Raw genomic sequence first — 17,953 nt, 5'->3', positions numbered from 1 at the left:
ACATAAAATATACATATTTTTACCTCTTCTTTGTTTCTGTCCTCCACATCAGATGAGTCAGTGACGGGCATGGTGTAGTGCTGATTGTACACATTGTCATAACTGTGGAAATATGGAAAGGTTCAGCAGTTCCTCTGGTTCAAATACGCCATTCTTTTCCCCCTGCCATTCTGGTTTCAAGGCACTGATGGTGGCCAGGACAGAATTCCACAGACTCCACCAGGCCTCCAGCACCTCATGCTCACTGATCATTCACAAGATGTGTGCCAAGGTGATGGGTGTCAACGTGTTAATTGATCAAAGGTTAGGAGGTTTAACAATCTAGCCTTATCCTATCAGCACCTGATATCCTTCCATATACTTTCTGACACTGGATAATTAGTAGAAACAGGATTTTTCCTGGCTGGAGGCCAAAGACAGCCCACCTGAAGTTAGGTCTCTAAGTACAAACCAGAGAGTAGACACAAGACCATTTCATGAAATTACTTTGTTAAACTGTGTCTTTTTAAAAGTTTGGCACAATGTATTTCCTGAAGGCGCTTCTAAGATTCTATGATTACTTAAAGAAAATTACAAATAACACACTAAATAATTAGACAAATAAATTAACCTTCTCATCAGCACTTACACTAATTTGCAGATTAAGTGACGTGGCATAATGAACTTTGACAAAGGTAAGTGCAAGATGATTCACTTTGAGAGAAAAAGTAGAAAAGTAATCTCTAGCTTAGAAAACATGAAACTTAATACAGTTAAAATGGAATGGGATCTAAGGGCCACAGATGAACAAATCATTAAAAGCAGCATCACAAGTTAACAATAGAATCAAAAATACTTGTAAAAGATTTGGGATTTGTCTCAAGGGCTACATAATTCAAAAGTAAAACTTGTACAGGACTGATCAGGCTGCACTTGTATAATGTTCCTTTCTTGATACTATAAACAGGACACAGAGCCACTGGAAAAAAATGTAAAGTTGCCATTCTGATGTGTACAATGAAGTGCCAGGGGCAAGGAATCACAGATGCACTAAAAATTATTGTACTGCACAATTTTTATCCAACCTGAGGTGAATGAATTGGATGAAAGTAGAAACCAAGCTTGAGGCTTTGCTACCTGATCATATTATTCACAACTCATTGTGGCAGCACTTTTATCAATTCAACTGTGATTTGAAGTTGTGAAACACTTACCTGTTAATGACATCAACTAATATGTTACCTTCATGTTGTGTCTGCATGTCCTACAAGAGAAAGAATTAATGATTAAAATTACATTTTTGTATGTGATTTTTGATGTGACTCTGGTTTGTCAAATCTTATTATAAAACTCTATTTTTGCTCCGTAATGGAGTGTTAGTGCCAGGCATAGGTTTAAGCTGACCACCTCATTTTCATAATTTCTGCGTTGAATAATTCTGATGCAGTGAACTTAGATAATACGGTGACCTACAAGAGAACACTGATGAACACAGTCGCTGAGATGCTTGGGGCATTGGCAGGCCTTCCAAAACAGCCTTGTGCTACTGTCCAAGCATGTGGAAGACTCCAGATACAGCACAGCAGAGGCCATCATACAAAGCCTGAAACTCTTGCTGCCTCCAGTGGAAGTGATGGCCAACTTCATCACAGTGCTGCTGGTGGTCTGACACATGATGGTGTGCCTGGTGCCTGCGTTCTTAGCTTTCACTGCATCACAGCTTAAACCTTCCCAACCCCTTAATAGCAATAGAGTTGTTTAATACAGAAAGAGACCTTTCGGTCTAACTCGTCCATGCTGACCAGATATCCTAAATTCATCCAGTCTCATTTGCCAGCATTTGGCCCATATCTCTCTAAATCCTTCCTATTCCAGCCTCCACCACTTTCTCTGGCAGCTCATTCCATACATACGGCATCTCTCTGCGTGAGAGCCCCTTAGGTCCCTTTTAAATCTCTCCTCACTCAGCTTAAACCTAAATTGTAAAATAAATTCTTTCATAGAATGTGGGCATCCATGGCAAGGCCAGTTTTTGAGGTTGTACACTTGCTCACCGAGCCGGTGTGTTTGATTACAAACTTTGTCACCCTTACTAGGTAACATTGTCAGTGCGCCTCCAGTGAAGCATTGGTGTTCTGTCCCCATTGTTATTTATATGCCTCAGTTTGCTGGGATGGTTGGCATCACTTCTGATTCTGTTTCTCAATGGTTTATATATCGGGTCCAGTTCAGTGTGTTTGTTGATGGAGTTTTGGTTGGAATGCCAGACCTCCAGGAATTCCTCTGGCATATCTCTGTTTGGCTTGTGCTATTATGGATGTGTTGTTCCAGTCGAATTTGTGTCCTTCTTTGTCTGTACGTACTGAAACCAGTGAGAATTGGTCGTGTCTTTTGGTAGCTAGTTGGTGTTCGTGTATCCTTATTGTCAGTTTTCTTCCAGTTTGGCCTATGTAATGTTTTTTCACAGTCCTTGCAAGGTATTTTGTATATTACGTTAATTTTATTGGTTGTGGGTATGGGATCCTTTAGCTTTTCTTTTGTTTTTGTTGCCTATCTCTAATTGTCCTTGAAATAAGTGGCTTGCTAGGAGTTTTCTGAGAGCAGTTGAAGGCAACCACATTCCTGTTGGTCTGCCTAAGTAAGGATAGCAGATTTCCTTCCTGAAAGCACTTTAGCAAATCAAATGGGCTTTCACAATCATTGACAACGGTTATGGTCACTATTACTGAGACTAGATTTTAATTCCAAATTTTTTTCTACAAGGAGTACTGTAAACTAATGTGACTAGTACTTCCTGCTTCCTGTTACAGTATTTCTTATTTCCACTCACACGTTGACGGTTTTGTCATTTTCTGAGCCAAGATACTTTCACATTATTTCTCTTTAAATCATCCTTTACAACCAGGATTAAGCTGCGGTTCCCCAACTTTGTTAATTTGCATCTGACCATAAGAAATAGGATTAGGCTACTTGGCACATCAAACCTATTCCACCAGTCAATGGATCATAGGGCATTAACTCCGCTTTTCTGCCTGCTCCCATAACCCTTGAGTTCCTTGGCAATCAAATTCCAGAAGCTAGGAACTTTACAGTGAGAAACTCAACTCCTAACTCCAGGAAACCTGTCCACCACGTACAAGGCACAAGTTGGGAGTGTGACCCCCCCCACTCCCCATCACCACCACCACTTTCCAGGCTGAGTGTAGCTCCGACAACACTTAGGGAGCTGTACAAGATCCAGGACAAAGCATCCCATTTAATTGGTGCCACATCCACAAATATTCACTCTCTCCACCTTTGATGCACCCTCGCAGCAGAGTGTATCATGTGCAAGATGCATTGCAGAAGTTCATGAAGATTCCTTAGGCAGCACCTTCCAAATCCACAACCACTGCCTTCTAGAAAAACAAGGACAACAGACACATAGTAACACCACTATCTGCAATTTCCCATCTAAGCTTCTCACCATTCTGACTTGATTTACTAGTGTACATCTATTTTTGTAAGCTCTGTGCCTCATGTCATACTCTGGTCATAATTATCTGTATCATTATCCTGCAATAATGTCTTGCCCTTCCTCTTAACTTTCCATAGCTGCCCTCTTGTGACCCTACTCCTGACTATTTAGTTTGAAGTCCTCTCTCCACTCCTAGTTATCCGATTTCCCAAGATACTGGTACCAGTATGGTCCAGGTTATCCTATCCTTTCTTTCCCTAGGCCTGGTCCTTGTAGCTCATGAATTGAAACCCATTTCTCCCGTTCCTGTCTTTAAGGCATTCCATTCTGTAACCTTGGTTATATTATAGCAATTTGCTATGGCTCAGGTAGTAATTCAGAGATTATTACCTTGTTCTGTTTTCTGATTTAGCCTCAAGCTGCCCAAACTCGCTTAATTAAACCTGTTTCTTAGTCCTACCTTTGTTGTTGGTGATCACATGGATCTTTCCCCTGCCAGCCCAAATACTTCTCCAACCCAAAGAGATGCAGGCAAATGCAGTCTTCAGGACTCTGCTACAGAGAACTACATCAGCCCCTATAACTATACTGTTTCCTTCTAAAATTACATTCCTTTTAATTCCCCCTACTTGAATTCTGCACCATGGTGCAAAGGTCAACCTGCTTCTTCTCCCTGCTGTTGTCTCCACAAGCTGCAAGAACTTTGATACCTCTGGATAACTGCATGGTCAAAGCTTTGTCTCGTGTAAGCTTCTGGATCCCCTTGTCTGCTTCACTTGCAGTCACAGATTCCTGTCCCTGATTACGGACCCAAACTAAACTATTAAACTGAAGGGATATGATTGGTTCCTGGAATAAAGTGTCTAGGAAAATTTCCATGACTCTGATGTATCAAAGCATCCCAAGTTCAGACTTCAAACTGTGAGCCAAAATTCCACTAAGAACTGAAGTTTCAACAGCAAAAGTAATTGATTTGTAATATCAGATTCTAACAAGAGGCATAAAAAGAAAAAACAATGAGAATAAACTAGCAAGAAACAAAATACAGATTGTAATGCAAAAAGAGGTAGCAAAACAGCTATGTCTCTGGCTTGCTGCAGCGTTCCAGTGAAGCTCAACGTAAGCTAGAAGAACAACACTTCATTTTCTGCTTGGGGTCCCTACAGCCCTCTGGACTCGACGTCGAGTTCAATAATTTTAGGGCCTAAACTCTCCCATGTCTTAGCCCCCTATCCCACACACCAGGCCTTGTTATCACATAGCCTGCCATTACACACTACCAATTGTTAGTCACTAACAGTCCCCATTAACAAATATTCACCTTCCTAGCCAGATTGTTATCAACTCCTTTGTCTATCCAATTGATGTTCTATCTCTTCGGGCTCTGTCCTTTCGTTTACTCCCTATCCCACTCCCTCCATATTTTCTGCAAACAAGCCGACGTTTGCCCAGCTACCATCAGTTCTGAGGAAGGGTCACTGGACCCGAAACATTAACTCTGATTTCTTCTTCACAGATGCTGCCAGACCTCTTGAGCTTTTCCAGCAACTTCTGTGTTTGTTCTTAATTTACAGCATCTGCAGTCCTTTCAGTTCTTATTTAGCAATACTAATTGCTGGTCTGTTAGCAGCTGAGACAGGAGACATTATATTGAGAAATAAGGAAATGTCAGAGATATCGAACAAACATTGTTTGTACTGTCTTTATAGCAGGAAACAGAAATGACATACCAGAAATAATGGTGGACCAAGAGTGAGGAACTTAAAGTAATTAACAGACAGAAAGAAAAAGACTAGAAGCTGATATATTTCCTCGACCCAATAGCCAGCATCCTGGGCTTTGTAAAGAGGTTGCTGCAAAGATCTTCATTGTACCTCATAAGTATTTCATTGAATGTGAAGTGGTTCAGGACATTCTTTAATCAAGAAAGCCACAATGTAAATTAAGTCTTTCTTTCATCTTCCAAATTTTCCTTGATTTTAGTATGGTCACAAAGATCACACCAGTCTGATGGAATGGTAAGCAATTTTAGCCATTATCATTGGCTATGGAAGCATATCTCCCTCATCTTTCAGTGGTATTCCTTTGGTACCCACATTGGCCAGTTCCTTACCATTGTCACATACCCATCTGGCTGCAAGAGCATTTTCACAAGATTGGCTTTATCGTATGGAATGTAGTCATCATTAGCAAGGCCAGCATTTGTTGTCCTCGACAAGATGGTGGTAAGCCACCTCTTGAGTAGCTGGAGTGTGGTGAAGGTGCTCCCAGTGTGCTGTTAGTTAATACTTCGCAAGATTTTGGCCAATGATGAAGAAGGAATAGTGATATACCTTGAAGTTAAGATGATGTGCAACTTGAATGGAAACCTGGTAGTTAGTGATGGTTTTCCCATACACCTGCTGCCTGTTGGTGCGTTAGCAATGCAGCTAGAATTAAATTTCAATCAGCTCACTACTCAGAGACTATTTTCCATGCTTTATATCTCTATAGTAAAGAACTCTGCAACTATATATTGTGGAGCAATTCCATATTTACAAAATATTGGAATATTACCTGTTCTTCAATGTTGTCGGTGACTTCAGTTATTTCAGAGATGTTGGCAGGATCTGAGACTATGCTGTCATAACTGTAGGAATAGGAAATAGAAGTTTACACAGGTGATATTTTGCTGCCAGTTGCTGGTGCACTGGTCTTTGAGGCTCTAATAATCCCTGTAAGTGCTCATTCTCAATGCATGAGTCTAGGCATATCATCAGTCTAATCAACTGTCAAATCACCACAGCCTATTGCAATCCTGTCCTCTCTGGAAGTGTACACATGCATCTTTCAAACAGGGATAAATGGAAAACATCAGGAATGGCTCTCTAAACTGAAACCCTTTTCACCCTTCTGGAGTCCAGAGGTGTTGAGGTCATTTGTAGTACCCTAACTGTCATCCCAGGTGAAATCAAATGACTCAGTAAAAACCTGATTTCAAAACTGGGATGCTTACTTATATAGAATGTTAGAAAAACAAAACCCAGGAATTTCTCGTATATTGCAAATATAACGTGAGATCTGAACACAAAGGCAGCCCAAAGATAATACAGTAAGGATTCTTTATTCCACTGACGTCAAGCCATTACAAAACACAAAGGGAAATCAATGATAAACAAGAAATTATTTACATCATATACATGGAATGACCATGTAGGTTACACTGGAACGAGCAATTCCTTTGTCTGCCTGCTCCCACTTCCCAACTTCCCTCTCCCCACCAAGGCACCCTTTCTTTTCATGGGGGAGTCTGTTCAACTGCTTCAACTGCTCTCCCTCACTGTAGCTACAAGCTGGTGGAAGACCTGGATAACTGTTCAGTTCCCTTCATCACCACCTGCTGCTGAAGATCCCATTATGTTGGAGTACAACATAACTAATTTCAAAGCAGATATTGGTCTTTGATGTAACTAAGTAAAACTTGGTACAATTTCCCATCACTAAACAGTTAAGAAATTTTTGGTACAAAAGATGACATTGTACTTGTCATGTTGCTAACTCCCTCACTTGAAATACCTGTTCTGATTTCATTGTTATGGATTATACATTTTATTTTACACTAAAATATGGATAATATATATGCACACATTTATTATTCAAAGTATTGATTATATTTATTTAATGTTATTTCATAAAAAGCATAAGCCAGTGTGCAGAAAACTTTTCAATCAATGATGTAACAAATAACATCATAATGTGTTTTTTTAATTGCGAACCAAAGTTAAATTCAAGCAGCTCTGTAGCAAGACTTATCGGGAATTTGAACTCTGGGATTGAATTTTTTTTCTTAACAGTTGAGCACCTAGATTAACAATTAGCCTTATACATTTGAATATGGGCAGGAACTGACAGTGGAAGGGAATTAGAGTCTAGTCCCACTCATTTGACATCTGTATCAGAGTTAAGTCTCCCCAGTTAGGAGCTTGGACAGTGTAACTCGACCTCCAAAAACTACCAATGTGCAACTTGGAACAGATTAAGATTTGAGTTTGGAACCTCCACCTTGGTACCACTATCTTGGTTGTTGGAGCAAGACATCAGCTAATTTTTTTGTGATAAACTTGCCTGTTAAATTCTTCAGGCAGCACATCAGTCTCAACTTGTGTTTCCTGGAAAAGATGGAATTCATATTCAATAGTTAATATCAGACAAAGCAGTGTATTGCTTGATCTTCTGATCTGATTATGATCTACACAGGAGTGCCATTACTTGAATTATGATCTGAGGATTTCAGCTGGTACCAGAAATAGAGTGGAGTTTGTGCAGATGATTTAAAAGGAAATTCATGGTATCTGGACAACTCTTGCTTATGCCTTGAAATGGGTGGCCTGCTAGACCATTTCAGAGAGCAATTAAAGGGTCAACCACATCACTACAGGTCTGAACTCATATATTGTAGGCTAGACCAGATAAGGATGGCCAATTTCTTTCCATTATGATGATAGTTTGATGATCCATTAATAAGACTGCATACAAACATCTGGATTAAGAACAGGAGTAGGCCATGCATCCTTTTGAGCCTGCCTGCCATTCAATAACTTCATGACTGATTTGGCTACTCCTCATTCTGACCTACCCTGGTAGCCTTTCACCCTATTGCTTATCAAGAATCTATCTGCATTAAAAATATTCAAAAACTCTGCCTTTTGAGGAAGAGTTCCAAAGACTCATGACACTTCAAGAACATTTTTTCTCATCGCTGTCTTAAATAGATGACCCCCAACCCCTAGTTCAAGATTCTCTAGCAAGAGGAAAAATAATTTCAACATTCACGATGTCAATGGATTAGTTGGTGGTATAGTGGTAATGTCACTGCAGTAGTAGTCCATGACCGCAGGCCAATGTTCAGGGGACATGGGGTCAAATCCCACCATAGGAGATGGTGAAGTTGAGAACATTTGAATTCAATAAAAATCTGAAATCCAAAGCGAGCCTAATGATAACTATGTAATCATTGTCAATTGTCATAAAAACCTATCTGGTTCACTAAAGTCTTTAAGGGAAGGAAATCTGTCATCCCTGGTCTGGCCTACATGTGACTTGAGACCCACATCAATTTGGTTGACTCTTATGTTACTGATCGGCAATAAATGTTGTCCTAGCCAGCAATGCCCACAATCCCCAAATTAATTTAAAAATAGACTCCTCAGGATATTATGTTTTTCAATCAAAGCACCTCCTTTTCTTTGTACCTCTAGACTAGTTTTCAATTCCAAATTTGATTAATTGCATTTCAATTCCACTGGATGACGAGGTCAAAATTGAACCCATGTCTCCAGAGCATTGACCCGGGCTTCTGGGCTAAGATTCTAGTGACATTACCACTATACTACCATCTCCCCCAATATCATAGTTCTGTTCCCTGGAAACACTGCCTGTCCTCTTCATTGCAAAACCAATAATATTCAGTTAAATGATCTTTCCCATTTGGTCTTTGAATTGCGAAACTATATTCAATTTACTCATTAATACCACTAATCATCAACGCCTCAATTGTGAGCTTTTCCCTGAAATTCTCAATCATTGATGAGAACATGTCGCTTTTGAGAAACCTTTAAAGAGGTACAATGATATCCCTGGGTTCATATCAAAAACCTTTAAATTCTTTTCCTTGAATCTTATGAATGAGGTAGGAACATAGAAGTAGACTCTCAACTCTACTTCACCATTCTAGATTATGGCAGATCATCTACCTTAGCACCATATTCCCAGGCAATCTCATACCCTTTGATGACATTAGTAATTAGAAATCTATCAAGTTCTGTCTTATACCAACTTAATGACTGAACTTCCATTGCAACCGGTATGGAGAAATGGAGACTTGCAACATCTCCAAGTGAAGAAATTGCTCCTTATCGCAGCCCTAAATTACTATATTCTGAGCCTATGTCCGCTGCTTTTAAGACCCATAGTCAAGGGAAACATCCTTTCTGCATTGACTGCATTTATAAATGATTTGGAAGAGAATGTAGGTGGTCTGATCAGTGATTTGTAGGCAACAGAAGAGTTGGGGGAACTGCAGATAGTGAGGAGGATTGCCAGAGGATATAGATAGGCTGGAGACTTGGACAGAGAAATTGTAGATGGAATTTAATCTGAACAAATGCAAGGTGATGCATTTTGGAAGGTTTAATACAGGACTGAAGTATACAGTTAATGGCAGAACCCTTAGACGCATTAACAAGCACAGGGATCTAAGCATACAGGTCCACACTTGTGACAATGCAAGTGGATAAGTTATCAAGAAGGCGTATGGCATGCTTGCCTTTATCAGTCAAGGCATAGAGATAAAAATTGATAAGTCATGTTGCAGCTGTGTAGAACTTAAGTCAGGCCATATTTGGAGTATTGTGTACAGTTCTGCTTGCCATACTACCAGAAGGATGTGGAGGCTTTGGAAAGGATACAGAAAAGGTTTACCAGGATGTTGCCTAGTTTGGAAGATATTAGCTACGAGGTGAGATTGGACAAACTTGGTTTGTTTTCACTTAATGTTGGAGGCTGAGGGGTAATCTGTTAGAGGTTTACAAATTTGTGAGAGGCACGGATAGAATAGATAGTTGGAGAAATTTTCCCAGGGTAGATGTGTCAATTACTAGGGGACATAAGTTTAAGGTAAAAGGAGAGGGGAGTTTAAAGGAGATGTGAGAGGAAAGTTTTTTTTACATGGAGGGTGATTAGTGGCTGGAACGTACTGCCAAAGGAGTGGATAGAATCAGTTACAATAGCAACGTTTAAGCCGTATCTTGACAGATATATGAATAGGGAGGGAATTCAGGGTTTCGGACCGCACAGAGGCTAAAGGTAGTTTAGAAAGGCGTCATGTGTCGGCCCAGGCTTGGTGGGCTGAAGGGACTGTTGCTGTGCTGTACAGTTCTTCGACTCTGTATAGGCCTTTAAGAATAAGTTTCTCTGAGACTACATCGTATTCTTATAAATTCCAGAGAATACAGTCCAGTCTCCTCAATTTCTCATCACAGGCAATTTCACCATTGTAGGAATTAGTCTGGTGAATCTCTGCTGCACTCCCACTAAGTCAAGTATATCCTTCCTTAGAAAAGGGGGACAACAACAGGACACAATATTCCAGGTGCAGTTTCACCAGTGTTCTATGCAACTGAAGGAATACAAACCTTTAATTTTACAACTGCCTGCTTCATGTTGAGATCCAATTCATTGCTTGTAATATTTTGTTGTAATTGTGATTGTAACAAGGTCAGACAGCTGGACCTCATAGAATATGAATTCCCTGATTGGACCAAGATTAACAGCGCCAACTGGGGAGCCCTGGCTGACATATTAAAAGGGGAGTGTCAGATTACTGACACTCTGATGGCTGACTTTGAATGAGGCAGTACTAAAGTCAAGGACTGTTCATATGTAAATAAAGGGTTACTTGGTGACGGGATACCAGTCTCTATGGAGTTATTTCAGTAATCATGACATTTGTCTGAAAGGTATTCCAAAGCTCACTAAAGTAAAGGCTGTGCCATACTGTCTGCTTCTTCATGGCAAGAGACTGGTCAAAAATTGATTGCATACTTTGCAGAAAGATTCATTCACCTATTAGCAACTGTTATTTCTCTTTAAACTGGTTCAAGCTCTTTAAGGCCTTACATAAGAACTAGGAGCAGGAGTAAGCAATGCAGCCCCTCAAGCTTGCTCTGCCATTCAGGAGGATTGTGGTTGATCTCATCTCAGCCTCAACTCCACTTTCCTGATCACTGTCCATAACCCTTCAACACATGATGAATTAAAAGTCTGTCTTATCTCCTTCTTCAATTACCCAATGTCCTAGCATCCATCATACTCTGGGGTACTGAATTCTACAGATTCACAACCCTTTAAGAGAAGTAATTTCTCTTCACCTGTATTTTAAATCTGCAACCCTTTATCTTAAAATGATGGCCTCTCGTTCCAGATTGCCCCACATGAGGAAACAACCTTTCTATTTTGACTTTGTCAATTCTCTTTAGAAGTTTATATACCTCGGTTAGATTTCCTGTCATCCATCTAAACTCCAGAGAATATAGGCCTAAACTGCTCAATCTTTCTTTATAAGACAAATCCCTCATTTCTGGAATCAATCTAGTGAACCTCCTCTGAACTACGTCCAAGACAACTGCATCCCACTTCATATAAGGGGACCAAAATTATTCTCAATTCTCCAGGTGCAGTGTCAATATTGTTTGGACATTGCAGCAACATTCCCTACTGTTATACTTTATTCTTTTAGCAATAAATAGAACAAAAGAACAAAGTACAATACAGAACAGGAACAGGCCCTTCGGCCCTCCAAGCCTGTGCCGCCACATTTTGCCCTTCTATACTAAAACTGTCTTCACTTCCCTCTATTCCCTTCCTATTCACGTATTCGTCCTGGTGCTTCTTGAATGTTGCTCTTGTGTATGCTTCCACCACCTTCTCTGGCAACCCTTTCCACTCACTCCCCACACATCTCTTTTAAACTTACCCCTTCACACCTTGAACCTGTGTCCCCTAGTAGTTGACCCCTCAACCTGGGCAAAAGCCTCATACTTTCCACTCTATCCATGCCATTCACAACCTTATAAACTTCTATTAGGTTGCCTTTCAAACCCCTGCATTCTAATTAAGACAAACCCAGTCTAGCAAACCTTCCTTCGTAGCTAAAATCTCCCATACCAGGCAACATCCTGGTAAATGGTTTTTGTACCCTCTCCAAAGCATCCACATCTTTCTGGTAATGTGGTGACCGGAACTGTACACAATATTCCAAATGTGGCCTTACTAAGGTACTATAAAACTGCATTGTCTATCTTTATACGCAACGCCCCTTCCAATGAAAGCAAGAATGCCATAAGCCCTTTTTATTACCTTATCTACCTGCACTGCTACCTTCAGTGATCTGTGGACTTGCACACCCAAATCCCTCTGCATATCAATATTCCTAAGGGTTCTGCCATTCACTGTATAATTTCACTTGTACTTGACCTTCCAAAATGCCAAAATTCCATTTGTCTTCCTATTACTTGCTATACCTGCGTACTAGTTTTCTGCGTATCATGTATAAGGACACCGAGATCTCTTTGCAGCAAAGCACTCTGAAGTTTCTCTCTAATTAGTTAATAGGTTACCTGCCTCTTTCTCTGACTAAAATGGATAACCTCAAACTTATCCACGGTAATTTCACTTGCCAGATTTTGGCCCATTTACCTAAGCAATCCATATCCACTTGTAAATTTCTTATTTCTGCCTTGTAACTTACTTTCCCACCTATTTTAATGTCATCTACAAATTTGGTTATAGTACTTTCTATTCCCACATTAAAGTCATTAATATAGACTGCAAATTATTAATGGTAGCTCAAAGATTCAAAGCACAAAAGAGTTGCAACCATACAGAAAGATTTGTGCAGGCAATTGAAGCAATTATGTGCATGGAATAGTCTGAGTAATTTGACACCAGGTAACGGATTTTTATGGACATGAACTGATTCCATTGCCACCTGAGATTGGCAAGCAGGACCTGAATGCCGAGGTGCCATATTTCAGGCAGATCTCATTTTTGCCAGCTGAGGGAAGGGACATGAATCATGCAAGCAGAAAACATGAACTCAGCAGAACAATTTAAAGTTAGTGCTGAGTTCAAACATATCACAACATCACTGTTTTAAGGACCCTTACCCAATTCTAGAGCCACAAATTTTCTTAGGAGGCACAATTATTTGTGAAGGGTGAATAAGGTATGTTTAAATGTCATGATCTAAAATTATTCAAAGTTAATTAAACCCCTAGCCATTTCAAAAATTAAATAAAAACGCAGGCTGCACCTGCCAATTAGAGTGAAAAAGCTGTACACCCATCGCAGCAGTACATTGGTTGTCAAGCTATCTGATGGTATAGTTTAGGGAAAAATTCCATCGTTCCTATAGTTTCAATAAACTTCATGGTTGACATTTCCTAGTGGTTCGTGTTACAGCTGGAACAAAAATGAATGCTTCGCTGAGTTTCAAAAGTTACAAAAATTCTTACCTGAGCAAAGGGGTTGAGTTTATATTTTGATTGACAGTTTTAAGAGGTAATTAAAGGATGAACTGTATTTCATGTGATTAATGAATAGAAGTTTGTTTTTACAAACGTTTAGCCTTTTGAGCAGATCTGAAATCGTTTGAATGGGTTTACAAATGAGTTTTTTTCAATTATCAAGTGCCTCTAAATGACAGCTCTCAAACTGTTACAAGTTCTTTTTTTTCCTTCATTTCCACATGGCACCTGAGGTCTGACCACCATTGGAGGTTGCATGTGAGCTTGAGGAGGCATGAAGATGTGAGATTGCATATGGGTATGATGGTATGAGGGATGGATGGCAGGTGAGGGCTCGAGAACACAACCCCATGGAGGGAAGATTATATGTGTAGGAGTCATTTCATGGACAAGTTTGTTGAGTTTGAAGGTTGCCTGACCTGGGTTTCCTGATGGTCCAAGGACTGGGGACACAGACTTAAAATTTTGGGCAAGAGATGCAAAGAGGAGATTTTTTTTTTACACTGCAAGTAATGGATCTGAAATTTGCTGCAGAGGGTAGTGAAAGCAGAGACAATCAATGATGTCAAAAGGAAGCTGAGCACATGAGGGTAATAAACTTACAAGGCCACAAGGAAAGAGTACAAGAATGGGATTGATTGGATGGCTGTACAGAGAACTGGCATCGAATCAATAGGTTTATTCTTCCATAATGACTTTACGACAATCAAATAAAAAAGAGGATTGCATTTTCCCAATTTAACACCTTGGTTAGACTTCATTTAGAACTTCGTTCTCCTCACATGAATGGTGATAGAGAACCTGGAAATGTTTCAGAAATGGGTTTCTAATTTGATACTAAGCTTAAAAGCCATCAATTATCACCATGAAAAGCTGTATTCTTTAAACTTATAAAGGGTAGACTTTGAGGTGATTTATAGAGTCAGAGTCATACAGCATGGTCCAACCAGTCCGTGCCGAACATAATCCCAAATTAAACTAGTCCCACCTGCTTGCACTTGGCACATATTCCTCCAAATGTTTCTTATTCATGTAGTTACCTAAATATCTTTTAAACATTGTAACCATACCCACATTCACCACTTCCTCTGGAAGTTCATTCCCCACATGAACCACTCTTTAAAAAATTGCCCCTCGTGTCTTTTTTTTAAATCTTTCTCCTCTCACCTTAAAAATATTTCCCCAATCTTGAAATACCCCATCCTGGGGAAAAGACACCTGCCATTCATCTTATCTATATCCCTCATTATTTTATAAACCTCTATAAGGTCACATCTCAACCTCCTACACTTGAGTGAAAGAAGTTCCAGCCAATTCAGCCTCTCCTTATCACTCAAACTTTCCATTCTCAGCAACATCCTGCTAAATCACTTCTGAATCCTCTCCTGCTTAATAATATCACCCCCCAACCACCGCAACAAGGAAACCAGAACTGGACACAGTACTCCCAGAAGAGACCTTACCAAGGTCCTGTAGAATCTCAACGTAATGTCCTAATTCCTGTACTCAAAGGTCTGAGCAATGAAGGCAAAGATGGTAAACGCCTTCATAACCGCCCTATCTATATGTGATGCAAACTTCAAAGAATTATGTATCTGAACCCCTAGGTCTCTGTTCTACAACACTACCCAAGGCCCTATCTTTAATTGTATAAGTCTTGTCTTTGTTTGTTTTACCAAAATGCAATACCTTGCATTTATCTAAATTAAACTGCATCTGCCACTCTTCAGCCCATTGACTTAACTGATCAAGATCTCTTTGTAATCTTTGATAATCTTCTTCATTGTTCACTATAGCACCAATCTTGGTGTCATCCGCAAACATCATTTGTATAAATGACAAGCAAAAGTGGACCCAGCACTGATCTCTGTGGAACACTGCTGGTCACAGGCCTCCAGTCCGAAAAGCAACTCTCCACCATCACTCTCTGTTGCCTGTTAAGCCAATTTTGTATCCAGTTGGCAAGGTCTTCTTGAATCCCATGTGATCTAACTTTACGAATTAATCTACAGTGCAGACCCTTATTAGAGGCTTTACTAAAGTTCAAGTAAACAATGTCTACTGCTCTGCCATTGTTAATCTTCTTGGTTACTTCCTCAAAAAACTCAATCATGTTTGTGAGGCACGATTTCCATCACACAAAACCATGTTGATTATCCCTAATCATTCCTTGATTCTTTAAATGCATATAAATCCTATCTCTCAGAATCACTTCCAACAACTTACCCACCACCGAAATCAACTCACAGGTCTTTAGTACCAGGCTTCTCCTCACATCCCTTCTCAAACAAAGGCACAACATTAGCCACTCTCCAGTCATTCAGCATCTCACCCCTATGTATAGATGATACAAATATTTCTGCAAGAGGCCCCACAATTTCCTCCCTAACTTCCCACAAAGTCCTGGAATACACTAGATCAAGTCCCAAAAATTTATCCATCTTTATATTTTCTAAGACCCCCAGCACCTCCTCATCTGTAATATGAACTGTTTTCAAAATATCAATATTTATTTCCCTAAATTCTCTAGCCTCGAATTACTTCTCCACAGTAAAAACTGATGCAAAATATTCATTTAATATCTCTCCTAATACATGATGTTCAACACAAAGACGACCTCTTTGAACTTTAAGGTACCCTTCTCTCTCTAGTTGCTCTCTTGTTCTTAATGTACTTGTATAATCTCTTTGGATTTTCCTTAACCTTATTCGCCAAGGCTATTTCATATCCTGTCTTTGTGTTCATGATCTCCCCCTTAAGAGTGCCCCACACTCTTTATACTGTTCAAGAGATTCATTTGAACCCAGCTGTTAATTTCTATGATTCTTTTTCATTCATGACTGGAACCTCAATATCATTATTCATTCATTGTTATCAAATCCTACCATCCTTACCTTTCACTCTAACAGGAACATAAAGATTCTGAACACTCTATCACACTTTTGAAAGCCTCCCACTTATCAGACTTATTTCATTGAGGTCTTTAAATTGTAATTATAATTAGAAATTGTTTCCAAGTGGTGTGACAAGTCAATATGGAGAAGTAGGGACTGCATGCGTAACTCAAGAAAGCACTAAGTTAGTTGTCAGTAAATTATTCTTTTCAAACTATTGCTTCCACTGCAAGCATCAAAAAGAAGCTAGGCAAGTCATGACTGTAGTGTAAGTACACTACAGTGTCAGCTACAGTCATGAACTTGTCCAGCTTCCTTTTGATGGGGTATTGGGGGATATTTCTCCTGTGTGCTGTGCTCCCCTACAAACTACTTTTATCACCCTTGTGGATTAAGGAGTTTACCAAATGTGTTCTGTCTGAATTAGCCCAGGATATTTTTCCTCCAGATGATTTTTTAAACCCCTCCACCAGGTGATCATATGGGCTTTAATCAATGAAGGCATCTCACCATGATTGTATGGGACATGTTCAATTGACTAGCTGGTCTTGACCAACACAGGGAGTTCTTGTTTTAAGTCTCCCCTTTTAAAGTATTTATGATTCAGAGTTGTTTGGGTGGTTATGCCCTTTTTCCTAATTTGAAGTGTAATTTTCCATTTTAATATTCCTTATTTGCTGGTCTAATTTCACTTCACAGCACCTCTCCCCTCTGGTCATCATACAAATCTCATCATCGCATTGTCACCAAAGCCTCCTGATTCTGCTGCTAGAGTAGATTGTGTCTGCACACTGCAGTTGAAATCATTTTTTAAGCAGTTCTCTGCTAAGGTACTGAAGTAAAATTATATAAATCTTTTTTTAAACTTTCTCTCATATTTGTCCTGCAGAAGAACAACTGTTTGAGTTATAAGGAGAAGCTGGTTAGTCTGGGACTGTTTTCACTGGAGCACAGGCGGTTAAGGCGTGGCCTTAGAGGTTTATAAAATAATTAGAGGTATAGATAGGGTGAATGGCAGGGTGGGGGATTTCAAGACGAGGGCGCCTGTTCTTAAGGTGAGAGGAGAAAGATTTTAAAAAAGACATGAGGGGCAACTTCTTTACACAGGGAGTGGTTCGTATGTGGAATGAACTGCCAAAGGAAATGGTGGATGCGGGTACAGTTACAACATTTAACAGACATGAATAAGAAATGTTTGGAAGGGTACGGGGCAAGCACAGGCAGGTGCAACTACTTTAGTTTGGGATTATGTTCAGCATAGACTGGTAGGTCTGAAGGGTCTTTTTCTGTGCTGTATGACTCTGTGACTATAACTTTTATATTTACTTTTCCAGACAAAAATTACTTTCGGAAACTAACTCTAGTTTTAACAGATATAGTAGGAACTGCAGATACTGGAGAATCTGAGATAACAAGGTGTAGAGCTGGATGAACACAGCAGGCCAAGCAGCATCAGAGGAGCAGGAAGGCTGACGTTTCGGGCCTAGACCCTTCTTCAGAAATGGGGGAGGGGAAGGGGATTCTGAAATAAATAGGGAGAGAGGGGGAGGCAGATAGAA

At 39.8% G+C, this 17,953-nt stretch overlaps 1 protein-coding gene across 2 annotated transcripts in view; it reads right to left on the bottom strand.

The window, feature by feature from the left end:
• LOC109914725 (regulator of microtubule dynamics protein 3-like) overlaps positions 1 to 17,953 on the bottom strand; it is a 69,362-nt gene that overhangs the window by 13,603 nt on the left and 37,806 nt on the right. For both annotated transcript variants that reach the window (XM_048618308.1, XM_048618307.1), the window contains exons 7-10: positions 7,541 to 7,584; positions 5,993 to 6,065; positions 1,194 to 1,243; positions 24 to 102 (exon numbers count right to left, since the gene is read on the bottom strand). In XM_048618308.1, the coding sequence (XP_048474265.1) occupies positions 24 to 102; positions 1,194 to 1,243; positions 5,993 to 6,065; positions 7,541 to 7,584 (246 nt within the window). The remainder of the gene's footprint in view (positions 1 to 23; positions 103 to 1,193; positions 1,244 to 5,992; positions 6,066 to 7,540; positions 7,585 to 17,953) is intronic.

The sequence above is a fragment of the Rhincodon typus genome, chromosome 39, assembly GCF_021869965.1.
Source record: "Rhincodon typus isolate 14 chromosome 39, sRhiTyp1.1, whole genome shotgun sequence".
Taxonomy (NCBI): Eukaryota; Metazoa; Chordata; class Chondrichthyes; order Orectolobiformes; family Rhincodontidae; genus Rhincodon; species Rhincodon typus.
This window is presented reverse-complemented; position numbering and strand designations above follow the sequence as displayed.